General features: G+C 46.5%; 1 protein-coding gene across 1 annotated transcript; it reads right to left on the minus strand.

Annotated features, from left to right (window-relative positions):
• Positions 1-213: 213 nt before the first annotated feature.
• On the minus strand, positions 214-21,647 carry tmem14a (transmembrane protein 14A). The gene is made up of 5 exons (XM_052024913.1): positions 21,565-21,647; positions 16,890-16,974; positions 12,118-12,219; positions 3,102-3,189; positions 214-347 (listed from the first exon to the last, which is right to left on the minus strand). The coding sequence occupies exons 2-5, from the start codon at positions 16,963-16,965 to the stop codon at positions 308-310; spliced, it is 306 nt and encodes a 101-aa protein (XP_051880873.1). The 5' UTR covers positions 16,966-16,974; positions 21,565-21,647; the 3' UTR covers positions 214-307.
• Positions 21,648-27,325: the final 5,678 nt, after the last annotated feature.

A 27,325-nucleotide genomic window follows, 5' to 3' on the forward strand; every position in this document is an offset into this window, starting at 1 on the left:
TGCAAAATCTCTTGCTATCTGGGTATCTGCATCTGGTAATGTTACTGTAGTTCCCAAAAAGAAACGAGTTTAAGCCAATTAATTTTGCCAACGATGAGCTTGATAAGGAACTGAGCAAATTCATGTCAACGTAATTCATAACTTAATTACAGTCCAAAGTACAAGTAGTAACAGAAACACAAAGACCAAGAATTATCACACTGTAGATATCCCGATGATTAACGATTATTTACTTTGTATCAAGTTTATACACTCAAGAATTATTTTGCAGAATTCGGAGCTATTTTGAAGTGAGTTGCTTGTAGATTTAAAACATCATGATTACAAGTCGCAGGATCATTAAAAGGCTACAATGGAAAAGGAAAGTTGAGTGATTTATTCAACATAATCTAAGACAGCACAGTGACAGAGCAATAAACCTGACCTGCAATAACTTCCCAAAGAACTGACTGTTCAACAGGTGGGGTGAGAAGGTTACATCAGAGCATCGTCAGTCATTCTGAGACACCTGATCTCTGTTTAAGGCCATCTCTATTGCAAGGTTATATTAACCTAAACTGTGCAGATCATATGTCTGAGAATTAAATCACATTCTCCATTTTTATTTCACAAGATTGAATTGCTCACAGCTTGAGTTTCGCACCCATAGAATTGCTTGAAATATCATTGCCATTTGATCTTTATGACTCTATTACCACGATGTGAAGAGCCAGCAGCATGGTGCAGTGTGTCAAGCCACTGCTGTACAACTCCAGTGGCCCGGGTTTAATCCTGACCTCAGCTGCTGTCTGTGTGGAGTTTGCATGTTCTCCCTGTGACTGGGGTGGATTTGCTCCTGATTGCTTCCACATCTGAAAGACCTGTGGGTTGGGAGGTTAATTGGCTGCTGTAACAGGCATTGGGAGAATTGGGGAAGGGGAGATGATGGATGTCTGCGAGGGAATCAGGGGTGGGATTGATGGGATCACTCAGAGAGCCATCGTAGACTCAATGGGCCAAATGGCCTCCTGTGCTGTAACAAAATATGAGAAAGAAGTGAAATCTAAAACATTACCATGGTGCCCTTGCCGAGCCGTAGTGATCATCTCACAACAGCGCATTATCTTTCATCCTCTGGCCTGACTGAAAAACCTGCTCCACCTACCCAGACCCACATTTCATCAAATGCTCATGTCCTGAAGTGCTGCTTTTCATAAATCCCTTGGGATCTCGTCATTTGTAACGACATTCTGTCTCCTCAGAATGTACTGCCTTATGTTCAGTCTACACTATCAACCCAATCTCTCACATTCTCCCACAGTTACTTAAGATTTAACTTTCTCCTGGTTTGCGAACTGTTCCCATTGACCCTCATCAGCTTTTACAGATGCACCATAGAAAGCATTGTATCTGGATTCATCACGGCTTGGTACGGCAACTGCTCTGCCCAAGACAGCAAGAAACTGCAGAGAGTTATGGACACAGCCCAGCACATCACTGCAATCAGTGAGGATAGGCAGCAATACCTCCGGCATGATTATTCTCAACACTGGTGCCCCACAAGGCTGCGTCCTCAGCCCTCTACTCTACTCCCTATACACTCATGACTGTGTGGCCAGATTCTACTCTAACTCCATCTACAAGTTTGCAGATGATACCACCGTCGTAGGCCGTATCTCAAACAGCGATGAGTCGGAGTACAGGAAGGAGATAGAGAGCTTAGTGGAATGGTGTCATGACAACAACCTTTCCCTCAATGTCAACAAAACTAAAGAGCTGGTCACTGACTTCAGGAAAGGGGGCGGTGTACATGCACCTGTCTACATCAATGGTGCAGAGGTCGAGAGGGTTGAGAGCTTCAAGTTCCTGGGAGTGAACATCACCAACAGCCTGTCCTGGTCAGATCACGTAGATGCCACGGCCAAGAAAGCTCACCAGCACCTCTACTTCCTCAGGAGGCTAAAGAAATTCGATTTGTCCCCTTTGACCCTCACCAACTTCTATCGATGCACCATAGAAAGCACCCTACCTGGATGTATCACAGCTTGGTACGGCAACTGCTCTGCCCAGGACCACAAGAAACTGCAGAAAGTTGTGGACACAGTGCAGCGCATCACAGACACCAGCCTCCCCTCCTTGGACTCTGTCTTTACCTCTCACTGTCTTGGTGAAGCAGCCAGCATAATCAAAGACCCCACCCACCCGGGACATTCTCTCTTCTCTCCTCTTCTATTGGGTAGAAGATACAGGAGCCTGAGGGCACGTACCACCAGACTTAAGGACAGCTTCTACCCCACTGTGATAAGACTATTGAATGGTTCCCTTATATGATGCCATGGACTCTGACCTCACCAGCTACCTTGTTGTGACCTTGCACCTTATTGCACTGCACTTTCTCTGTAGCTGTGACACTTTACTCTGTACTGTTATTGTTTTTACCTGTACTACATCAATGCACTCTGTACTAACCCAATGTAACTTCACTGTGTAATGAATTGACCTGTACAATCGGTATGCAAGACAAGTTTTTCACTGTACCTTGGTACAAGTGACAATAATAAACCAATACCAATACCAAACCACCCTCCCCTCCATGGACTCTGTCTACACTTCTCACTGCCTCGGTAAATCAGCCAACATAATCAAATACCCCATGCACCTGAACATTCTCTCTTCTCCCCCCTCCCATCAGGCAGAAGATACAAAAGCTTGAGAACACACACCACCAGGTTCAAGGACAGCTTCTACCCCACTGTTATCAGACTCTTAAATGGCCCTCTTGTACGATAAAAGATGGACTCTTGACCTCACAATCTACCTCATCATGGCCCTTGCACCTTATTGTCTGCCTGCACTGCACTTTCTCTGTAACTGTGACACTATATTCTGCATTCTGTTATTGTTTTCCCTTTGTACTACCTCGATGTACTGAAGTTTTGAAATGATCGGTATGGATGGCATGCAGAGCAAAGTTTTTCACTGTATCTTGGTATAAGGGAGAATAATAAACTAATTACCAATGACCACCATCAGCAGATTCTTGGGAATAATATAATTAGTTATGATTTTGTTTCAGTTCTTGTTGATTTAACCGAGGTTTGAAGCAGGGCTTGAAGTGTTACCTGAAACCAGCGACAAGTCCGGCAGGTATTAACCGTCCAGATTTTTGATATCGCATTCCCATGGCCACTGTCAAAACCCCAGCCGTGACTGTAAGGAGAAAGAAGGCTGAGGCAAACAGAAAAGCATCTGCAAATTCCACCTAAATACATTATTGATGGTGACACTCATGATGAACAACAGTGCCACCTTCTGGGTTCAAGCCCCACATTCAGCTGAGGAAGTGTTGTATTGCTGCAGGTGAACTCTTTCAGGTGAGATATTAAACTCTCTAAACTGGGCATAAAGATCCAATGATATGATTTCAAAAGCTGTCTAACCCAATATTGATCCAAAACAGGTCTGAACAGGCCCTCTGGTTATAATCACATTACCGTTTGAGAGTTGGCTGTTCATTTTCCTACGTTATGCTCTTCTAAAGCATTCATTGGCTGTACAGGGAACCTGAAAGGGATTGTATTAACGAGAGCCTTATTGTGTGGATAATACGGCAGGGGAATGGGAATCCATGCAGAAAGACGGAGGGAAGCAAAGCAGAGACCAGAGCAAAAATTAGAAAAGAGAAAAGTAAGAGTGGAGAACAGAAAAGTCAAACGCAAAGGACACAAAGGTTACTGGATTCTAAAAGCACAATGAGTGTGAGGGCACTTCATCTGAATGCCGGTAGTACTTGAAACAAGGTCAGTGAACTTGTGGCACAAATCAGTACACAGGGGTATGATTTAGTGGCCATGACAGAAACGTGGTTGCAGGGTGGAGATGAGTGGGAATTAAATATCCAAGGGTATCAGGTAATACGGAAGGAGCCCAGCAGCCGTTGGAGCAGCTGGTCCCCTTCAGGTCAGGTGAGTGTATTTCAAAAGCTTGTGTGTTTCGCGGGCTTTTCTTTTACAGAAGGAGCCCGGCAGCCATTGGAGCAGCAGGTCCCTTTCAGGTCCAGTGAGTGTATTTCAAAGCTTAATAAGTGGAGGGCAACTGAAGGGTTAAACAGAGTGTTGAGTGCTTGATTAGAGGGAGTGTGTACTTGAGGTAATTGGTAGGGACAAATATAAGGGGGAGGAACTGAAGAAGAGTGGTCCAGGGTAAGAGTGGAGCTTTGAGGAGCAGAGGCTGAGGAAGTGCTGGCTCCCAGAGAGATAAGGCTGGCAAGTTCCTTTAATTTAATTAATTTAGGAGTAGGTAGTGATGGCAGCAGTTTGGGCAGTCGTGTGCTCTGTATGCAGTATGTGGGAAGTCAGGGACAGCACACCTGTCCCTGATGACTACACCTGTAAAAGGTGCATTCACCTGACAAACTGAGTTAGGGAACTGGAGCTGGATGAACTCTGGATCATTTGTGAGGCAGAAATAGACAGGAGTTTCAGGTAGGTAGTCCTCCCTAAAAGTCAGGAGGCAGGTAGCTGGGTGACTGTCAGGAAAGGGAAGGGGTATAGACAGAAAGAGCAGAGCACCCTGTGGCTGTTCCCATCAACAATAAGTATGCTGTTTTGGATACTGCTGGTGGGGATGACCTACCAGGGACAAGTTGCAGTAGTTGTGTCTCTCCCACTGAGATGGGACCCTTGCCTAAGGAAGGAGGGAGAAGAGGAGAGCAGTAGTGATAGGGGATTTGATGGTTAGGGGAACAGATAGGAGGTTCTGTGGGAGAGATCAAGAATCCTGGATGGTCTTTTGCCTCCCTGGTGCCAGGGTCTGATATCTTGAATTGAGTTCTTGATATTCTCAGGAGGGAGGGTGAGCAGCCAGATGTTGTGGTCCATGTAGGGACCAATGATGTGGATAGGAAAGAGGAGGAGGTCCTGCAAAGAGTTTTGAGAATTAGGTGCAAAGTTTAAGGACAGGATCTCCAAGGTTGCAATCTCAGGATTGCTACCTGTGCCATGTGCTAGTGAGGCTAGAAATAGGAGGATCATGTAGCTAAATATGTGGCTAAGGAATTGGTGCAGGAGGGAGGGCTTCAGGTTTCTAGAGAATTGGGCTTCCTTCCAGGGAAGGTGGGATCCTGTTCTGATGGGATGGTTTGCACCTGAACTGGAGGGGGACTAACCTACTTGTGGGTAGGTTTGCTAGTGCTGCTCTGGGGGGTTTAAACTAGATTTGCAGGGGGAGGGGAACCAGAGTGTTAGAACAGATAGTGAGGTGGAGGAGGACAAAGGTCATGTGAGGACTGCAGGTATTGACAGAAACCAAAGGTTTGTACATGATAGAGATGTTCTCAGGTGCATCTATTTCACTGCAAGAAGTATTGTAGGTAAGGCAGATGAGTTTAGGGTGTGGATTGGCATGTGGGATTATGACATTATCTCTATTGATGAGACTTGGATGCAGAAAGGGCAGGACTGGCAGCTTAATGTTCTGGGGTTCTGTTGTTTCAGACGTGAGAGAGGGGAGGGATGAAAGGGGGAGGAGTGGCATTACTGGTCAGGGAAAATCTCACAGCTGTGTGTAGACAGGACAGCCCGGAGGGCTTGTCTACAGACTCCATATGGGTGGAGCTGAGGAACAGGAAAGGTGTGGCCACACTAATAGGATTGTACTATAGACCGCCCAATAGTCAGAACCAGAGGAACAAATCCGTAGTGAGATAGCAGACTGATGTAAGAAACAAAGTTGTAATAGTAGGGCATTTTAACTTTCTGCATATTGACTGGGACTCCCACACTGAAAGGGTTGGATGGCTTGGAATTTGTCAAATGTGTTCAGGAAAGTTTTCTAAATCAATATATAGGGGTACCAACAAGAGAGAATGCAATACTTGATCTCCTATTAGGGAACCAGACAGGTCAGGTGACAGAAGTATGTGTAAGTGAGCATTTTGGGTCCAGTGACCATAATGTCATTAGTTTCAAGTTAATTATGGATAAGGACAGGTCTGGTCCTCAGGTTGAGGTTCTACATTGGAGAAAGGCCAATTTTGTGGAAATGAGAGGATCTAGGAAGAGTGGATTGGGATAAGTTGTTTTCTGGCAAGGATGTGCTCAGCAAGTGGAAGGCCTTCAAAGGCAAAATTGAGTACAAAGTTTGCATGTTCCTGCCAGTTAACAAGCATAGGGAACCTTTGTTTTCAAGGGATATTGGTGATCTGGTTAAGAAAAAGAGATGCCTATAGCAGGTATAGGCAACTAGGAACAAATGAGGTACTTGAAGAGTATAGAAAAAGTAAGAAAATACTAAAAAAGAAATCAGGAAGGCAAAAAGACATGAGGTTGCTTTGGCAGATAATGTGAAGGTAAACTTGAAGGGTTTCTACAAGTATATGAAGAGTAAAAGGATAGTAAGGGACAAAATTGGTCCCCTAGAAGATCAGAGTGGTCATCTATGTGTGGAGCCTCAGGAGATGGGGAGGTCTTAAACAGTTTTTTGCATCAGTATTTACTCAGGAAACTGGCATCGTGGATATGGAAGGAAGGGAAACAGGCAATAGTGTCATGGAACATATGGAGATTAAAGAGGAGGAGGTGCTTGCTGCCTTACAGCGAATAAAGGTAGATAAATCCCCTGGGCCTGAAGATATTTTCTGGGATGTCAAGAGAGACTAGTGTAGAAATTGCAGGGGCCCTGGCAGATATATTTAAAGTGTCCTTAGCCATGGGTGTGGTGCCGGAGGACTGGAGGGTAGCATGTTCCATTTTTTAAAAAAGGATCTAAAAGTAAATCAGGTAACTGCAGGCTGAGCCTGACATCAGTAGTAGGTAAATTATTGGAAGGTGTTCTGAGAGATCAGATATACAAGTATTTGGATAGCCAAGGGCTGATTAGGGATAGTCAGCATGGCTTTGTGTGTGGTAAATCGTGTTTAACGAATCTTATAGAGTTTTTTGAGGAGGTTACCAAGAAAGTAGATGAAGGAAAGGCTGTGGATGTTGTCTACATGGACTTTAGTAAGGCCTTTGACAAGGTCCCACATGGGAGAGTTCAGAAGGTTCAGACACTACGTATCCATGGAGAGGTTGTAAACTGGATTAGAAATCAGCTGTGTGGGAGAAGACAGAGCGTGGTAGTGGATGATTGTTTCTCAGACTGGAGGCCTGTGACTAGTGGTGTGCCTCAGGGATCTGTGCTGGGGCCATTGTTGTTTGTTGTTTATATCAATGATCTAGATGATAATGTGGTAAATTGGATCAGCAAGTTTGCTGATGACACTAAGATTGGAGGCGTAGTGAACAGCGAGGAAGGCTTTCAAAGCTTGCAGAGGGATCTGAACCAACCGGAAAAATGGGCCAGAAAATGACAGATGGAATTTAATGCAGACAAGTGTGAGGTGTTGCATTTTGGAAGGACAAATCAAGGTAGGACATACACAGTAAATGGTCGGGCACTGAGGAGTGCGGAGGAACAAAGGGATCTGGGAGTTCAGATACATAATTCCCTGAAAGTGGTGTCACAGGTAGACAGGGTTGTAAAAAAGGCTTTTGGCATCCTGGCATTCATAAATCAAAGTATTGAGTATCGGAGTTGGGATGTTATGATGAGGTTGTATAAGACATTGGTGAGGCCAAATTTGGAGTATTGTGTGCAATTCTGGTCACCTAACTATAGGAAGGATATCAGTAAGATTGAAAGAGTGCAGAGATTTACTAGAATGTTGCTGGGTCTTCAGGAGTTGAGTTACGGGGAAAGATTGAACAGCTTAGGACTTTATTCTTTGGAGTGCAGAATGAGGAGATTTGATAGAAGTTTACAAAATTGAGGGGTATAGACAGTTAATGTGAGTAGGCTCTTTCCACCTAGATTAGGAGATAAGTATGAGAGGACATGGCCTTAGGGTGAAAGGGGAGAAGTTTAGGGGGAACTTCATTCAGTGGTGGGAGTGTGGAATGGGCTGCCATCTGATGGAGTAAATGTGGGCTCACTTAAGTTTTAAGAATAAATTGGATAGATACATGGACGGGAGAGGTCTGGAGGGTTGTGGACTGGGTGCAGGTAAATGGGACTAACAGAATACTGTTTTGGCACAGACTAGAAGGGCCGAATGGCCTGTTTTCTGTGCTGTAGTGTTCCTTCTATGGAAGGATAGGCAGGGAGGTGGGGTAGCACTCTTAATTAAGGATCAGATCAGGGTGATAGTAAGACAATATAAGATCCAAGGAGCAGAATGTTGAGTCCATCTGGATCAAGATTAGGAATAGTGGAGGGGAAAAAATCACTGGTGGGAGTTGTCTCTAGGTCACCAATAATAACATTACAGTGGCACAGGCAATAAACCAAGAAATCTCTGCATGTAAGAATGGAACGGCAGTTGTCATTGGGGACTTTAACTTGCACATAGATTGGGTGAATCAAGTTATTTGAGGCAGTCTGGAGAAGGAGTCCACAGAATGCATCTGTGATGGCTTTCTTGAACAGCATGTTAGTGAACCTACAAGGGAAAATGCTATCTTAGATCTGGTCCTGTGCAATGAGACAGGTAAAATTAACCATCTTGTAGTTAGGGATCCTCTTGGAAAGTGATCACAGTATGATTGAATTTCTCTCAAATGGAGGGTGCAATAGTTTGATCTAAAACCAGTGTATTATATCTAAATAAGGAAGACTACAGCAGGATGAGGCAGGAGTTGGCTTGTGTACACTGGGAACACAGCCTTGGATAACGAAGGAAATAAAGAAGGCATCAAGCTAAAAGCTCACGCATAGAAAGTCACCTAGAGTAGTGGGAAACTGGAAGATTGGGAAAACTTTAAAAAGCAACATAGAACCACTAAGCAAGCAATAAGGAAAGGTAAGATAGATTATGATAGTAAACTAGCACAAAATATAATCTTCTACTTGTTTTTCCACCATATAATTATATAAAGTGGAAAAGGGTGACTAAACTGAACATAGGTGTCTTGGAAGATGAGAAGGGGGAATTAATATTGGGTAATGTGGAAATGGCTGAGGCCTTGAATGTCTATTTTGTGTTGGTCTTCATGGTGGAGGACATGTCTAACATGCCAAAGATGTTATGGATGTGATGGGAGGTGAGGACCTCTATACAATTGCTGTCACTAAAGAGGTAGTGATGAGTAAACTTGTGGGGCTAAAGGTAGACAAGTCCCCTGGTCATGATGGGATGCATCCCAGGCAGAAGTTATAGCAGAGGCATTTGTGATAATTTGCCAAAATTCTCTGGACAGGTCCCAGTGGATTGTAAGACAGCAAATGTCATACCACTGTCTTAAAAAAGAATGTAGGCAAAAGATGGGTAACTATAGGCCTATCTGTGGTTCCATCAGGCAGACACAGCATGGATTCAGGAAGGGCAAGTCCTGTTTAACAAACTTACTAGAGTTCTTTGAGGATATAACAAACACAGCAGATAGAGGAACAAGTGGATGTTCCAGAAGGCATTCCAGAAATACTTGGACTTCAGAATGCGTTTGATAAGGTGCCACATAAAAGACTTATCCATAAGATAAGGATGCATGGAATTGGGGGTAATGCATTAGCATGGATAGAGGATTGGTTAACCAATAGAAGGCAGAGTTGGGATAAATGGGTGTTTCTCTGGTTGGCAATCAGTGGTGGGCAGGGTGCCACAGGTCAGTGCTGGGCCTGCAACTGTTCACAAAATACATTACCGATTCAGAAGAGGGGACCAAGTGTAGTGTATCTAAGTTTGCTGATAACACTAAATTGAATGGAAAAGCAAATTCTGCAGAGGATGCAGAGAGTCTGCAGAGAGATATATAGGGTAAGTGAGTGGGCAAGGGTCTGGCAGATGGAGTACAATGTTGGTAAATGTGAGGTCATCTAATTTGGAAAGAGATCAGATTATTTAAATGGTGAAAGATTGCAGCATGCTGTTGTGCAGAGGGACTTGGGAGAGCTTGTGCCTGAATTGCAAAAGGTTGGTTTGCAGGTGCAACAGGTTATCAAGAAGGCAAACGGAATGTTGGCCTTCATTGCTGGAGGGATTGAGTTTAAGAGCAGGGAGGTTATGCTGCAACTGTACAGGGTACTGGTGAGGCCACACCTGGAGTACTGCCTGCAGTTCTGGTCTCCTTACCTGAGGAAAGAGATACTGGCTTTGGAGGTGGTGCAGAGGAGGTTCACCAGGTTGATTCTGGAGATGAGGGGTTAGTCTGAGGAGAGATTGAGTTGCCTGGGACTATACTCGCTGGAATTCAGAAGAATGAGAGGGAATCTTACAGGAACATATAAAATTATGAAAGGGAGAGATAAGATAGAGGCAGGAAGGTTGTTTCCACTGGGAGGTGAGACTAGAACTAGGGATGTAGCCTCAAGATTTGTGGAATAGACTTAGGACAGATGAAGAGAAACTGCTTTTCCCAGAGAGCAGTGAACCTGTGGAATTCTCTACCCAGAGAAGCAGTAGAGGCTACCTCATTAAATATATTTAAGACACAGATTTTTGCACAGTTGGGGAATTAAGGGTTATGGGGGGGAAAAGGCAGGGAGGTGGATCTGAGTCCACGGCCAGATCAGCCATGATCTTATTAAATGGCAGAGCAGGCTCGACGGGCCTGATGGCCTCCTGCTCCTATTTACGTCCTTATGTTCTCACATTCTTATACTCAGTGCCCTGACTGATGGCCAGTGTGTCAAATGCCACCTTTGCCCTGTCTACCTGTGACACTGCTTTCAGTGAACTATGTACTTGTATTCCTAGGTCCCTCTGTTCCACAACACTCCCCAGGGTGAACAGCAGAGCAGGCTCGATGGGCCAGATGGCCGCCTCCTGTTCCTATTTCTTCTGTTCTTATGGCAGCAATTATGTGGAAACCAGTATCTGAATATACATCAACTAACTGTGCCCTGTCCAAGTGAGCAGTTTATGGTGGCTCACTCCTCCCCATCCCAGTCATGGCAGGACTGGTGCCTTTCACTGTACACCACTCACGTGGACATGTTTGCTGTTTACACTCAGAACATAGAACATGACAGCACAGTACAGGCCCTTCAGCCCACAATGTTGTGCTGACATTTTATCCTGCTCTAAGATCTATCTGACCCTTCCCTCCCACATAGCCCCCCCCCCCCCGTTTCTCTATCATTCACGTGTCTATCCAAGAGTCTCTTAAATGTCCCTAATGTATCTGCCCCCACAACCTCTGCTAGCAGTGCGTTCCACACACCCACCACTCTGGGTTTTTAAAAAAAAACAACTTACCTAAGACTGTCCCCTTGTGTTAGCCATTGTCATCCTGGGAAGAAGTCTGACTGTCCACTCGATCTATGCCTCTTATCAGCTTGTACATCTCTATCAAGTCACCTCTCATCCTTCTCTCCAAAGAGAAAAGCCCTAACTCACTCAACCTATCCTCATAAGATGTGCTCTCCAATCCAGGCAGCATCCTGGTAAATCTCCTCTGCACCATCTCTAAAGCTTCCACATCCTTCCTATAATGAGGCAACCAGAACTGAACACAATACTCCAAGTGTGGTCTGACCAGAGTTCTATACATAGAGCTGCATACTGTTCTACGTTTGAGGGCTTCAGTTCAATGTTTGAACCGTGCTATACTGCTATGTTCAATGGTTTCTGTAGTGTTGTTTTGCAGCAGCAGTACTGTACAGAGACATAAAATTATTATATATTACAAACTAAATACATGGTGCAAAAAAAAAACAAGTGTTCATGGGTTTATTTCAAGATGACATGCCCAGTATGAAATGTGTTGCTTGTAATGAGCCAGGCTGGAGCACTGGTTCCTGCACATAAAGGCAGCCTCTGTACAACTGTCTACACCCAACTTCCAGGGTTCCCTCCCTTCCAACCCACCCCCAGGAACTGCTAGGAACCCTGCTCACACAGATTATCCAATGACATCCAAAGAAGAATAAATGGTGCACTCATGGATCTCACGAGCCCACAGTTTGTTTCAGCTCTGACAGAACTCCCAAAACAGGTCAAGTTGCACGCACACACCAATACACAAATGTGTGCACACACCCCAATGCGCACATGACAGCTCAATTCAGAAGCACCCCCAACCACCCCAACAATATACTCAACTCATTGAACTTTAGAAATTGTTTTCTTTCATTTGGAAGAACAGCAAATTGAGAACTTACTCAGAGAGATCCTCACATTTTGTGGGTCATTAGAAGTCTGATAAGCACCATACCCTGCCAAAGATCCGAACAGCAGCCCAGTGATCAAAGACATCAAACTCCCTGGGAGGGGGGGAAAAGACATCTTATTGCCTTATATTTTCCATCCCATACGCTGTTGGTTTTGTATATTTTCTTTTGCATCAGACAGAAGAATGTTGTCATGATACCTTGCTGTTCAACTAATTTGAGAGATTCAGTGGTTTCTTCTTGATTGTTTTAGGCAGAATTAAGGCTCCTTTTTACTCAAAATTCCACTGTTTTCTTGAGTTGCAGAGAGTTGTGGACACAGCCCAGTCTCACGGAAACCAGCCTCCCCTCCGTGGACTCTGTCTACACTTGCTGCTGCCTTGGTGAAGCAGCCAGCATAATCAAAGACCCCCTCCCACCTGGGTCATTCTCTCTTCTCCCCCCTCCCATCAGGCAGAAGATACAAAAGCCTGAAAGCACATACCACCAGGCTCAAGGACAGCTTCTATCGCACTGTTGTCAGACTCTTGAACAGACCTCTTGTGCAAAAAGAAACTCTTGATCACCCAAATCTAATAGTTTATAACATTGAGAGGCATAGATAGACAGCCAGTATCTTTTTCCCCCAGGGTCAAAACATCTAATACCAAGGGACATGCATTTAAAGTGAGAGGGGGAAAGTTTTATTTTTACACAGTGGTGAGTGCCTGGAAATGTGCTGCCAGGGGTGGTGGTGGAGGCAGATACGATAGAGGTGTGTTAAGCTGTTAGATAGGCACATGGATGTGCAGAGAATGGAGGGAGATGGACATTGTTAAGGCAGATGGGTTTGGTTTGGCATCATGGTTGGCACAGACATGGTGGGCTGAAGGGCCTGTTCCTGTGCTGCACTGTTAGAACGTGGTACATTGTACAGAGATCAATGTTCAGAAGATTCATGCAAATAAGATCTTTACTTGTCAGGATGTAGATTTGACTTTCGATTAGTTAGCTGCCAGGGTGGGATTTGATCTCCAGTTGATAAATCAAGTTTTGGATCATTAGTCCAGTAACAACTATCATCTCCAGAATCAACCTGGTGAACCTCCTCTGCACCAGGGTGACAATGGCTAACACGAGGGGACATAATTTTAAGGTGATTGGAGGAAGGTATAAGGGGGATGTCAGGGGTAAGTTTTTTTTACACAGAGAGTGGTGGGTGTGTGGAACGCACTGCCGGCAGAGGTTGTGGGGGCAGATACATTAGGGACATTTAAGAAACTCTTAAATAGATACATGAATGATAGAAAAATGGGGAGCTATGTGGCAGGGAAGGGTTAGATAGATCTTAGATCAGGATAAAATGTCAGCACAACATTGTGGGCTGAAGGGCCTGTACTGTGCTGTGCTGTGTTCTATATCCAAATAATAAAGCCAGAATTCTCTTCAATGATGGGAAAAGAAGACAAAATCCAACAGTGACATCTCAAGTGGAGTCTGGTGTGATGTATCTGATCATTCAGGTAGTTTGTGACAAAGCTCTTCAGAGCAGGAGATACCACCAGACCAGGCATTAGGACGTCATCTTTAACATGAACAGCAGGTTGGTGAACCTACAGGGGAAAATGTTCTTAGATCTGGTCCTGCGCAATGAGACAGATGAAATTAACAATCTTGTACTTGGTGATCACAGTATGATTGAATTCCTCTCACAAATGGAGGGTGCAATAGTTCAATCTAAAACCAGTGTATTATGCCTAAACAATAGAGACTACAACAGGATGAGGGAGGAGTTGGCCAGTGTAGACTGGGAACCCAGGCTGTGTTGGGGCAGTTGAGGAACAGGGGAAGACTTTCAAAGAGATTTTTCACGGAGCTCAACAAAAGTATATTCCAGCTAAAAGCAAGGACAGTCAGGGTGGGGAAAGCCAGCCTTGGATAACTGAGGAAATAAAAGAAGGCATCAAGCTAAAAGCTCATGCACACAAAGTCACCTAGAGTAGTGGGAAACTGGAAGATTGGGAAAACTTTAAAAAGCAACAAAGAACCACTAAGCAAGCAATGAGGAAAGGGAAGATAGATTATGAAAGTAAACTAGCACAAAATATAAACAGATAGTAAAAGGTTTTATAATTATATAAAGTGGAAAAGGGTGGCTAAAGTGAACGTTAGTCCCTTGGAAAACGAGAAGTGGGAAGAATTAATACTGAGTAATGTGGAAATGGCCAAGTCCTTGAACGACTATTTTGTGTTATGTCTTCACAGTGGAGGACACGTCTAACGTGCCAGAGAGATGTTATGGATGTGATGGGAGGTGAGGACCTCTATACAATTGCTGTCACTAAAGAGGTAGTGATGAGCAAACTAATGGGCCTAAAGGTAGACAAGTCCCCTGGTCCTGATGGGATGCATCCCAGGGACTGAAAGAAATGGCGGCGGTTACAGTAGATGCACTTGCAATAATTTACCAAAATTCTCTGGGCAGGTCCCGGCAGATTGGAAGACAGCGAATGTCATGCCACTGTTTAAAAAAAGGATGTAGGGAAAATATAGCCCAGTTAGCTTTAATGTCTGTAGTTGGGGAAAATGCTTGAAGCTATCATTAAGGAAGAAATAGTGAGACATCTGGATAGAAGTGGTTCCATCAGGCAGACACAGTGTGGATTCAGGAAGGGCAGCTCCTTTTTGACAAACTTATATCCTTGAGGATATAACGAGCGCAGTGGATAGAGGGGAATAGGTGGATGTTTATACTTGGGCTTCCAGAAGGTGTTCGATAAGGTGCTGCATAAAAGACTTATCCATAAGGATGCATGGAATTGGGAGTAATGTATTAGAATGGATAGAGGATTGGTTAACCAATAAAAGGCAGAGTTGGGATAAATGGGTGTTTCTCTGATTGGTGAGTGGGGTGCCACAGGGGTCGGTGCTGGGCCTGCAACTGTCAATCATATATTAATGATTTGGAAGAGAGGACTGAGTGTAGCGTATCTAAGTTTGCTGATGACACTAAATTGAATGGAAAAGCAAATTGTGCAGAGGATGCGGAGAGTCTGCAGAGAGATATAGATGGGTTAAGTGAGTGGGCAAGGGTCTGGCAGATGGAATACAATGTGGGTAAAGATAGAAGATCAGATTATTTAAATGGTGAAAGATTGCAGTGTGCTGATGTGCAGAGGGACTTGGGAGTGCTTGTGCATGAATCACAAGGTTGGTTTGCAGGTGCAACAGGTTATCAAGAAGGTAAATAGAATGCCAGCCTTCATTGCTGGAGGAATTGAATTTAAAAGCAGGGAGGTTATGCTGCAACTGTACAGGATACTGGTGAGGCCACACCTGCAGTACTGTGTGCAGTACTGGTCTCCTTACCTGAGGAAAGATACTGGCTTTGGAGGTGGTGCAGAGGAGGTTCACCAGGTTGATTCTGGAGATGAGGGGTTCAGGCTATGAGGAGAGTGAGTTGCCTGGGACTATACTTGCTGGAATTCAGAAGAATGGGAGGGGATCATACAGAAACATAAAAAATCATGAAAGGGATAGATAAGATAGAGGCAGGAAGGTTGTTCCCACTGGTAGGCGAGACGAACTAGGGGACATAGCCTCAAGATTCAGGGGAATAGATTTAGGACTGAGATGAGAAACTGCTTTTCCCAGAGAGCAGTGAATCTGTGGAATTCTCTGCTCAGGAAAGCAGTAGAGGCTGCCTCATTAAATATATTTAAGACACAGTTAGATTTTTGCACAGTCGGGGAATTAAGGGTTATGGGGAAAAGGCAGGTAGGTGGATCTGAGTCCACGGCCAGATCAGCCATGGTCTCATTGAATGGTGGAGCAGGCTCAACGGGCCGGATGGCCGCCTCCTGCTCCTGTTTTGTTCTTGTGTTGACAACCTGCAATCAACAACAAAATGCAGGTCAGCCACACTCCTGTGAGATTGAAAGTGTCAGGGGACAGGAAGTGGATTAAAGTCTGCATCAGGTATGATGTCACTGCTTGGATTCTGGTGAAGTGACAGGGACCCCCCATGGATGACATGGATTTGCCCAGTCCCAAAGTCAGGCACCAGTACTAGGGCACCTCTGGGCTCCAGTGACAGATGTCATCAAATGATCATGGAGTCATACACCCAGAGTAACACAGCATAGAAACAGGCCCATCAGCCCAACTGTGCAAGATGCCCATCTAAATTAATCTCATTTGACCCATATCCCTTTAAACCTTTCCTATCCATGTACCTGTCCAAGTGCCTTTTAAATGTTAGTGTACCTGCCTCAACCACTTCCTCTGGCAGCTTGTTCCACATATGCACCACTCACTCTCTGGGTGAAAAAACAGCCCCTCAGGTCCCTTTTAAATGTTTCCCCTCACCTTAGACCAATCCCCTCTAGTTCTTGATTCCCCTTCCCTGGGAAACAGGGTGAATATGCACAGTCTGTCTATGCCCCTCGTGATTTATATGCCTCCATCAGACCACCTCTCAGTCTCCTACACTCCAATGAACAAAGTCCCAGCCTGCCCAACCTCTCTATAACTCAGACCCTCGAGACAAAATGGAGGATTCTCATCTGCAGGAAATAAAAGGCACAACTTTAAATGACATTTGAAGCATTTAACAGAGTATAAAATAAGGAGTGTAACATGAATGGAGGCTTGTTTGGAAATATCAGAAACCAGGAGATTGCTTGATTGTAGCTGCTGCTTATTGGCAGATGGGATCATTTGGCCTTGCTCATCTTTACTCATCTTGACCCAGGAAACAAAGAACTGTTGGCAAAGTACAGTACCTCTTCGCATATATCCAATGATGCCACTCACTGTCACCACACCAGCATAGGAGTAGCTTATCCAATCAACCGGCATTCTTAAATTCTTGGAGGGGGAAGCAGAGATAGACAGTCTTAACTTTGATAATAGGTTTTCAAAACAGATGCAAATTGATCGGACAAAAATCAACATTGTTTATTTGACTTTTTTCCCCTGTTTGGGTCTATGCAGAAGAGTGGCTGGTTCCCAGACTAACATCAGTCAGGCAGTCAATGAATGCACAGCTAAGGCCCAGTGAAGTTCCCTTCTTTCCCAGGAATATTTCACACTGCCCTGGGAGAAGCTGTGTTATCAATTGTACAGCACCCACACCCCACCATTCTGTGGGACCGCACCCTCATCCTGCTTCAGTCTATAGCACATCAACAACATGACCATAGAGATAACGTGGAGATTTTTCCCCAGCCCAATTGTACGTCACACAACGGCAAAAGTCTGCCGAATCAATTTGGACATTATACTGTATTTAATCACGTAGTGGACTCAGCCCAATACATCACGGGCACATCCCTCCCCACCATCGGGAGTATCTACAGGAGGCGCTGCCTCAAGAAGGTAACATCCACCATCAAAGATCCCCACCATCCAGGCCATGCCATCTTCTCAGCTCTCATCGGGCAGGGGGTACAGAAGCCTGAAGTCCCACACCACCAGGTTCAGGAACAGCTACTTCCCTTCAACCATTCAGTTCTTGAACCAACCGGCACAACCCTAATCATTACCTCAGTATAGCAACACTGTGACCACTTTACACCACAATGGACTTATTTTTTGTTCTAATTGTGGTCTGTCTTGTATAAATTTGTATAATTGATGTTGTTAATTTGTTTATCTTGTGAATGTGCCTGTGATGCTGCTGCAGGAAAGTTTTTCTTTGTACCTGTGTATGTGACAATAAACTCAACTTTGACTTTTGACCCAATCCACAAATACCTCTTTCCCCATTTCCAATATGCTTCAATCAAAAATAACATTGCAGTAGTTATGCAGAAGTGTCACTTCTATTTTTCTCCTGAATTCATTGTCAAAGTACCCAAGAAGTTGATCTTTAGCTTTTTGTTAAGGGACACCAGGGCATTGCTAAGGTTTGGCAACCTGGGAGTTACACTCAATAACCTTTTGTCAATGCTCAAGGGTTACTCTCAAAAATGCTGCAATGTTGCATCAGTGAGATGCAAGATCACTCTGAAGATGCAGATCCACATGATGCCAGTTTCTAAATCCAGCCACATCACTGTAGTATTGGGGGAAAGACATCTTCATGAAGTCAGGGAAAAAGTGAACGTACTGAACATTATCTTTATGAAGACCTTTACAGTGTTGTAAAGCTCAGTGTAAAGGATTTACGAGTTACCTTTAATATTCCCTTTGAAATTCCTTTCAAAAGAAACGTGGATATTAAAGTGAAACGGAAACTGTGTACTGCTGAAACAAAGTAATTAATTTGCGAGCTATCTGAAAAATCACCCCTGGTGTCTGACTAACAAAAATAAAACAAGAAGTGAGAGTTGGAGACCCTGGATGGCAACTAAATGGTGATGGGTTTTGCTTCAGAAAAGAGGTTTGAAATAGCAGAGAGTTAGAAAACATTTTGTTTCCATCAGGTGATGCAATGTGTTGATGAGGCTTGGCATTGAATTTGTTTGTTTTATTGTTTTGGTAATTTGGACTCCATCCTCTCATAACAATTGCTTTGTACATTTACTTGCAATTAAGCAATGAAATAATTCACATTGTCCTCACAGCTAATTCTGTGCTCAGGTTACCCTGCGATAATCAACAAGCACATTCAACAGTCAACTACCGGGCCCAGGTCACAACACTGGGGTTATCATTCCCCTGGCTCTTCCTGCAACTCAGGGCAAGCTCCCCAATAACTCAAACAAAGCATGAATGATGCAACTGTATCAAAGGTGATATTCCCAGCAGTCTGAAGCTGCTGCCACCTCAGCTGCTGAGCGGACCCTGGGACAACCAGCCTCCTCGCTCCCTTTCACTGAAGAGTAGGTCAGGCCCGAGGAGCACGCGGAATCCAAGCGCCTGCATTCTGCAGTTGTCTGCACTGCGGTCAGTCACACACCCCCACCACCCCACCCTGTGGTCAGTTGTGCCTCAGCCTGTGGTCAGCCATACAGAAGCAGGGAATGGGGACATCTGCCTTCACCCTCTCTGGAACCGGAGGGCAGACACTCCCAGTGCATCCTCACCAACCCCTGAGCTGGGTCTCCGACCCACTCCAAGGCAGACCAGAGGTGACCAGCTGTCCACCAGCTCTGTCCCCTGCACTGTAACCCAACAGAATCCCCAGTAACATCCTGGCTGATGCAATGATAATAAATGGATTATGAATGAAAATGAATCTGAGAACATCTCACGAGGATAAAAATCCAGAAACTTCCTCCCTGAACAAACAAGCCAACAGACAAAATTCCAGGGATTTCACAGTGACCAGGAAGAACATGTCAAATCTACCTTGTTGTGACCTTGCACCTTATTGCACTGCACTTTCCTGTAGCTGTGACACTTTGTACTGTTATTGTTTTTACCTGTACTACATCAATGCACTCTGTACTGACTCAATGTAACTGCACTGTGTAATGAATTGATCTGTACAATCGGTATGCAAGACAAGTTTTTCACTGTACCTCGGTACAAGTGACAATAATAAACCAATACCAATACCTGTGGCACACCAAGCGATAACCTCCCCACACAACTCCTTGTGCAGAGTTAACACACTGAACATGATTTCAGGAACATTTTCTACGTTCAGTCCACAGATGTTACACACTGACCTCTGCAGAGTCAGTTTAAAGATAACAAATTGTGTAAAAACCTTTTCCGTCTCGCTTGCAAAACATGGCAGTTATGAAATAATGTGGCCAACGTGCCAAACTGACAACATTTAACCGTCAGTGGGGAAAATATCCTTTTGTACATCACAGGGAATAATCACCATTTATGCAAAGTTGGGCTGAGAAGTGGCAGATGCAGTTCAATCAAGATAAGTGTGAAGTGGTTCATTTTGGTAGGTCAAAGAAGATGGCAGAATATAGTATTAATGGTAGGACTCTTGGCAGTGTGGAGGATCAGAGGGATCTTGGGGTCTGAGTCCATAGGATGCTCAAAGCGGCTGCGCAGGTTGACTCTGTGGTTAAGAAGGCATATGGTGTATTGTCCTTCATCAATCGGGGAATTGAATTTAGGCGCCGAGAGGTATTGTTGCAGCTATATAGGTCCCTGGTCAGACCCCACTTGGAGTACTGTGCTCAGTTCTGGTCGCCTCACTACAGGAAAGATGTGGAAGCCATAGAAAGGGTGCACAGGAGATTTACAAGGATGCTGCCTGGAATGCGGAGCATGCCTTATGAAAGCAGGTTGAGGAAACTCGGCCTTTTCTCTTTGGAGCGATGGAGGATGAGGGGGGACCTGATAGAGGTGTATGAGATGATGAGAGGTATTGACAGGGTAGATAGTCAGAGGCTTTTCCCCAGGGCTGAATTGATGGCCACAAGAGGACACAGGTTTAAGGTGCTGGGGAGCAGGTACAGAGGGGATGTCAGGGGTAAGTTTTTTACTCAGAGAGCGGTGAGTGCATGGAATGGGCTGCCGGCAACGGTGGTGGAGGCGGATACGATAGGGTCTTTCAAGAGACTTTTGGATAGGTCAATGGAGCTGAGTGAAATAGAGGGCTGTGGGTAAGCCTAGTAATTTCTAGGGTAGGGACATGTTCGGCACAGCTTTGTGGGCCGAAGGGCTTGAATTGTGCTGTAGGTTTTCTGTTTCTATGTTCTATGTTTCTAATAACCCACTGATGCCTCAGCCTGAAAGGTGACATCAGTGCGGCTCCCACCATTGCCCCCGGGCAGTGAGTGAGGTGAAGGGGCTGCTCAGACCTCGGACCTGAAGCCGCCCAACAACAGCGGCACAGACAACAACTGGGCAGATGTGGGGCGGCAGCGACAAGTTTGCAGTCTGGAGTCGTTGCCTTCACAGAGGAAACGTCCTCTGACTGGCAGGGACACACTTTGAACCCGTAAATAAAGAAATAAACCATTGCCAAATTCACATTCACACTTAACAAGCAGTCAACTCCCTCGCAAAAACAATTTAAAATAAAATCTGTTGGAGGGTGTGGTGTTGGAGACACGACTGGGCCAGGGGAGAGACAACTACCCCACCCCTCCCCTCCCCCTCCCTCTCCCCACCTCCCCCCCGTCTCCCCCTCCCTCCCTCCCCGTCTCCCCCTCCCTCCCTCCCCGTCTCCCTCCCTCTCCCTCCCCGTCTCCCTCTCCCTCCCCTCTCCCTCCTCCCCCCTCCCTCTCCCTCCCCTCTCCCCCTCTCTCCCTCCTCCCCCCTCCCTCTCCCTCTCCCTCCCCTCCCCCCCCCCGTCTCCCTCTCCCACCTCCCTCTCCCCCGGTCTCGTCTCCCCCCCTCCCTCTCCCCTCCCCTCCCGCCTTTGGATCCAACACACGGGGTATCCGAGCTCCTGTGACGGGACAACCCCACCGGGCCCGAGCTGCCTCCCTCCGCCTGCCGCCGCCGTCCCCCCCCCGTCCCGTCCCGTCCCCACCCCCTGTCCACCCCCACCCTCGCCCCGCAGCCCGGGACCGGAGCCGCCCCGGTGTCACTGACCGAGCTGTTCCCGGCGGCCGCTCCCCCTCGGCAGCAGCCCTGACTGAGATGGTGTCTGTCTGACAGGGAGGGAGGAGCAGGGAGAGGAGGGAGGGAGGAGGAAGAGGAGGGGAGGGGAGAGTGGGAGGGAGGAGGGAGGGAGATGGGGTGGGGAGGGGAGGGGGGAGATGGGGAGGGGGAGGGAGGGGGGAGATGGGGAGGGGGAGGGGGGAGATGGGGAGGGGGAGGGAGGGAGGGAGGGAGGAGGGAGGAGGGAGGGAGGGAGGGAGGGAGGAGGGAGGGAGATGGGGAGGGGAGGGGAGGGGGAGGAGGGGAGGGGAGGGGGAGATGGGGAGGGGAGGGGGGAGATGGGGAGGGGGAGGGAGGGAGGGGGGAGATGGGGAGGGGGAGGGAGGGGGGAGATGGGGAGGGGGAGGGAGGGGGGAGATGGGGAGGGGGAGGGAGGGGGGAGATGGGGGGAGGGAGGGAGGGGGGAGATAGGGGGAGGGGGAGGGAGGGAGGAGGGGGAGGGAGGGAGGGGGGAGGGGGGGGGAGGGAGAGGGAGGGAGATGGGGAGGGGGAGGGAGGGGGGAGGGAGGGAGAGGGGGAGGGAGGGGGGAGATGGGGAGGGGGGAGGGAGAGGGGGATGGGGAGGGAGGGAGAGGGGGATGGGGAGGGAGGGGGATGGGGAGGGAGGGAGAGGGGAAGGGAGGGGAGGGAGGGAGAGAGAGGGGGGTGGAGGGAATCAGGAGGGAGGGGGAAGGAGGGAGGGGGAAGGAGGGAGGAGTTGAAGGGAGGGGGAGTGGAAGGGAGGAGGAGGGTGGGAGAGGATGGAGGGAGGAGTTGGAGGGTAGGGAGGGGGAGGGATGGTGAGGGGGAGGCCTCCACACTGCCAGGGTGAGGGTGGAGTGCATCTCTCTGAGCCATTCCCCCATCCCGGGGGGCCGATGGTCAGATGTGACCCAGGCTCTGGGAGTGTCTGCAGACGCCGGCTGGTTTTAATTTAAATGGAGCAGCGGGGGGGGGGGACCAAATGCTTGGGGAGGGAATGAGCCGGGAAGCGCAGGCGTTGGAAGTCTGAAGCAAGGGCAGAAACAGCAGCAGGTCGCGTAGCAGCTGTGGAGCAAGGAACTGGGCCAACGTTCCAGCTCAGTGATGGGTTCAGATGAAGGATCACTGACCCGAAATGTTTCCTGCTGAATGTTTCTGGCATTTTGTTTGAAGGAGCTCGGTTGTAAAGAGCATCTCCATGCAGGGAGAGGGTCTGGGTGTTGGGAATTCCAGAGTCCAGAGCCTTGCATTGATATAGCACCTTCCAAGGCTTCTGTTCAAAGCATTCTGTGGTCACCATGCAAGTTCCACACCAGTGAGAAGATGGCATGACCCGGATGGTGGGGATCCTTGATGACAGATGCTGCCTTCTTGAGGCAGCGCCTCCTGTAGATGCTGTCAGTGGTGGGGAGGGCCATGCCCATGACGGACCAGCAGAGGCAGAGGCTCTCTGCAGCCTCTTGCATTCAGTTGGAATTGCTGTACCAGATCGTGATGCAACCAGTCAGGGTATTTTCAACAGTACATCTGTAGAAGTTTGTTAGAGTATTTGGTGACGTGCCAAATCTCCTTAAGATTCTAAGAAAGTAGAGATGCTGGCACGCCTCTTTATGATTGCATCTATGTGCTGGGCCCGGGACAGGTCATCTGAGATATTAACACCCAGGAATTTGAAGCTGCTGACCCTTTCCACTTCTGACCCACTAATTAGAACATAGTGTCCACCACATGCATCTTCATCTACAGGAATTCCATTTGCCTGCACCAGATCCGTATCATTACAGTTGTACGGCACAGAAATGGACCCTTCAGCCCAACCAGTCCATGTTGACCCTGTTGCCTACCTCAGCTCATCCTATTTGCATGTGTTTGGTGCATAACCCTCACTCCCCCCATTTCAAAGAACAGACTCCAGTTGTAGCTTAGTGGGTTCAAGTCCCACGGGTAACTGGGCTAAGGCCACAGCCGAGCATGGAGCAAGTGGTTAGGCCGCATTTAGAGTATTGTGTGCAATTCTGGTCACCTCACTATAGGAAGGATGTTGAGGCTTTGGAGAGGGTGCAGAGGAGGTTTACCAGGATGCTGCCTGGATTAGAGGGCATGTGCTATCAGCAGAGGCTGGACAAACTTGGGATCTTTTCTCTGGAGCGGTGGAGGCTGAGGGGTGATCTGTTGGAAGTGTATAAAATTATGAGGGGCAGAGATAGGGTGGACAAGCAATATCTATTTCCCATTATTGAGCGATCCAATACCAAAGGGCACGCATTTAAGGTGAGAGGGGGTAGGTTCAGAACAGATGTGAGGAGTAAGTTTTGTTTTACTGAGAGAGTGGTGGATGCCTGGAATGCGTTGCCTGATAGGGTGGTGGAGGAAAATTCATTGGGGGCTTTTAAGAGGGGCTTGGATGGGCACATGAATGAGAGGAAGATGGAGGAATATGGGCATTCTGTAGGTAGGAGGGATTCGCTATATTGGCACAACATTGTGGCTGAAGGGCCTGTTCTGTGCTGTACTATGTTCTACTCTTTTGCCTCAGTTTGAGAGTCTCTGTGTCTGTCTCCGGTGTAAATACGGATGCAAAAAATTCATTTACAATCTCCCCTATCTCTCTCGGCTCCATCCATAAATGACAATGCCGATCTTCGAGAGGACCAATTTTGCCCTTCGCTACCCTTTTGCTTTTAATATAGCTATAGAAACCCTTGGGATTCTCTTTCACCCTGTCTGCCAGAGCAATCTTGTGTCCTCTTTTTATCCTCCTGATTTTTCTCTCATGCTCATTTCTTATACTCCTCAAGCACCCCATTTGATCCTAACTGCCTATACCTCATATGTACCACCTTCTTTTGCTTTACCAGGGCCTCAATATCCCTCGATAATCGGGGCTCCCTAAACCTGTTAGCCTTGCCTTTTATTCTAACAGGAACATATCGATTCTGTACTCTCAATATTTCACTTCTGAAAGTCTCCCACTTATCAAGCATGTTTTTACCGGAAAACAGCCGATCCCAATCCACGCCTGCCAGATCCCTTCTGATGCCATCAGAATTGGCCTTGCTCCAGTTTAGAATCTCAACCTGAGGACCAGTCCTGTCCTTCTCCATAATTATCTTGAAACTAATGGAATTACGATCACTAGATCCAAAGTGTTCCCCAACACTCACTTCTGTCCCCTGTCTTGTCTCCTTCCCAAAGAGCTCCAGTATCTCGCTCCCTCTAGTTGGGACCTCTACGTATTGATCAAGGAAACTTTCCTGAACATGTTTGACAAACTCTATCTCATCCAGTCCCTGGAGTCCCAGTCAATATGTGGAAAGTTAAAATCACCTACTATCACAAGCTTGTTTTTCTTGCAACTGTCTGCTATCTCTCTACAAATTTGTTCCACTAAATCCTGTTGACTACTGGAAGGTCTATAATATGGTCCCATTAATGTGGTCATCCCTTTTTTATTTCTCAGTTCCACCTATATTGCCTCAGTAGACGAGCCCTCCAGTACGTCCTCCCTGAGCACTGCCGTTACACTTGCCCTGACGAGTAATGCCCCCTCCCCCTCTATCATTTCTCATCAACCAGTCGATTTAGGTCTTTGCTTGTAGTCCTAACATCTACTTTCCCCACAGCCCCTGCACTTGCTGCCCTGCCGCTCTGGTTCCCACCCCCCTGAAACTCTAGTTGTTTAAACCCCCCGAGCAGCACTAGCAAACCTTCCCGCAAGGATATTGGTCCCCTCCAGTTCAGGTCCCACCTGCCCTGAAACATATCCAATGATCCAAAAATCTGAAGCCCTCCCCCCTGCCCCTTCTCCTTAGCCACGTGTTAAACTGCACTATCTTCCTATTTCTTGCCTCACTTGCACGTGGCATGGGTAGCAATCCTGAGGTCACCACCCTGGAGGTCCTGTCTTTTAACTTAGCACTTAACTCCCTGAACTCACTTGGCAGGACCTCGTCACCCTTCCTGCCTGTGTCATTGGTACCAATGTGGACAACTTCCGGCTGCTCACCCTCCCCCTTAACTACAACACAATGTCCCAACTCTTGTAGTCCATGCCCTGACTGATGAAGGTAAGAGTGCGAAAACCTTCGTCATCACCCCATCTATCTATGTCGCCACTTTCAGTGAAATATGTGCCTGTACCCCTTGGTCTCTCTGCTCTACAACACTTTCCATGGCCCTACCATTTACTGTATAAGTTCTGCTTGGTTTAACTTGTAAATACTGTAAATATGGGATTGGGGTATCACCCCAGGGAGCCACACATGTGGCATTGGTGCCGTGTTTTTTTTAATATAAAAAGGTAACACTAAGAATGGAACTGTACACGAATGTAAAGGTTTGAACTATTTTATTATTGTATATAGTTTCTTTTATTATGAATAAAGTTTATTTTATTTAAATAAAGAAAACTTAACAAAATGCAACACCTTCCGCTTGTCCGGGTTAAGTTCCAACTGCCATTCCTTGGCCCACATCCCCAGTTCATCTACATTCTGTTATAATCTTAGACAAACCTCTTCACTGTCCACTACACCACCAACGTTGGTGTCATCTGCAGACTTAGCATGCTGACGACATCGTCATCCAAATTGTTAATGAGAAACAACAGGGGACCCAGCACCGATCCCTGCGGCACACCACTGGTCACCCTCCTCCAATCTGAATAACACCCTCCACCAGCATCCTCTGCCTCCTTCCACCAAGCCAACTTTGTATCCAATTGGCTCGCTCGCCTGGATCCCATGTGATCTCACCTTCCAGACCAGCCTACCACGTGGGACCTTGTCAAAGGCCTCGCTGAAGCCCATGTACACAAAGTCCACTGCTCTGCTCTCGTCAGTCTAACTCGTTTCCTCTTCAAAAAAACTCAAATTTGTTCCACCTTATTGTTTCACTAATTTTCCACAGCAGAATGGTTGAAAGATACCAAACAGACAGATTCAAACTGGGAAATCCAGGTCACTGCTTTCTGAGACAGAACAATGGAAGTGTTCTTTGGCAAACTTATTCAAGTACAACAACAATGGAACGCATGCCAACACAAACTCCAGTTGTATCCAAAAAGATATTGTGGCAAGCAGACTGTGACCCCCAGAGCAATGTTCTACATCGGTTGAGAGCAAATATTGATAAATATTTTGTAAATGTGCAGCACATTCTTCAATAAGATAAATGAATGATTGCAATCAGAAGTGGACAACTGGACAGTTGCCAATAAACCACTTTTGCAGTAAATAAAATCTTGATTTCAACGTAGGTCGCAAGTATTTTTTTGGAGTTATTCAGAGAACTTTGTGCCAAGACAACCTTCCACTGAAGACCAGTTTGTCACAGTGAAGGAGGTTTTAAAGTAAATTAACACGGCTCAGAAAGTGTGCAATCAAATGCTTTTCTGTTCTGTGATATTTAACAAATCCTTGATTTTCCGAGCATTTCAATTGTGTGTGGAATAAATAAGCATGTCTGCATGGGTCATTAACATCAGGTTTCACCATTTAATGCAACATGTTCTTGTGGTGGCCAAAGTTCCTGCTGAATTTTCAGGGGGAGAAAAGAAACGAGCCAATCATTTCACCAGGGTGATTTGGACATGTGTTGACCTAGATGTGGAACTCTCCCCCCACCGACCCCCACATTTTTCTGAGGGAGTAAGAAGTTAGGTGGGTACAATTTAGATGCACCAAGGTTGTCTCAGTCGTGCTGTGAGGACAATTTTCCATCTGTGTGCAAT

The sequence above is a fragment of the Pristis pectinata genome, chromosome 10 (genome assembly GCF_009764475.1).
Source record: "Pristis pectinata isolate sPriPec2 chromosome 10, sPriPec2.1.pri, whole genome shotgun sequence".
Classification (NCBI taxonomy): Eukaryota; Metazoa; Chordata; class Chondrichthyes; order Rhinopristiformes; family Pristidae; genus Pristis; species Pristis pectinata.

Coding starts and splice junctions, on each gene's coding strand:
- tmem14a (XM_052024913.1), bottom strand. CDS start 16,965: ATGCCGGTTGATTGGATAAGCTACTCCTATGCTGGTGTGGTGACAGTG. Junction 12,220..16,889: donor CATTGGATATATGCGAAGAG/GTACTGTACTTT, acceptor CCCCCCTCCCAG/GGAGTTTGATGTCTTTGATC. Junction 348..3,101: donor GGACTTGTCGCTGGTTTCAG/GTAACACTTCAA, acceptor TTTCCATTGTAG/CCTTTTAATGATCCTGCGAC.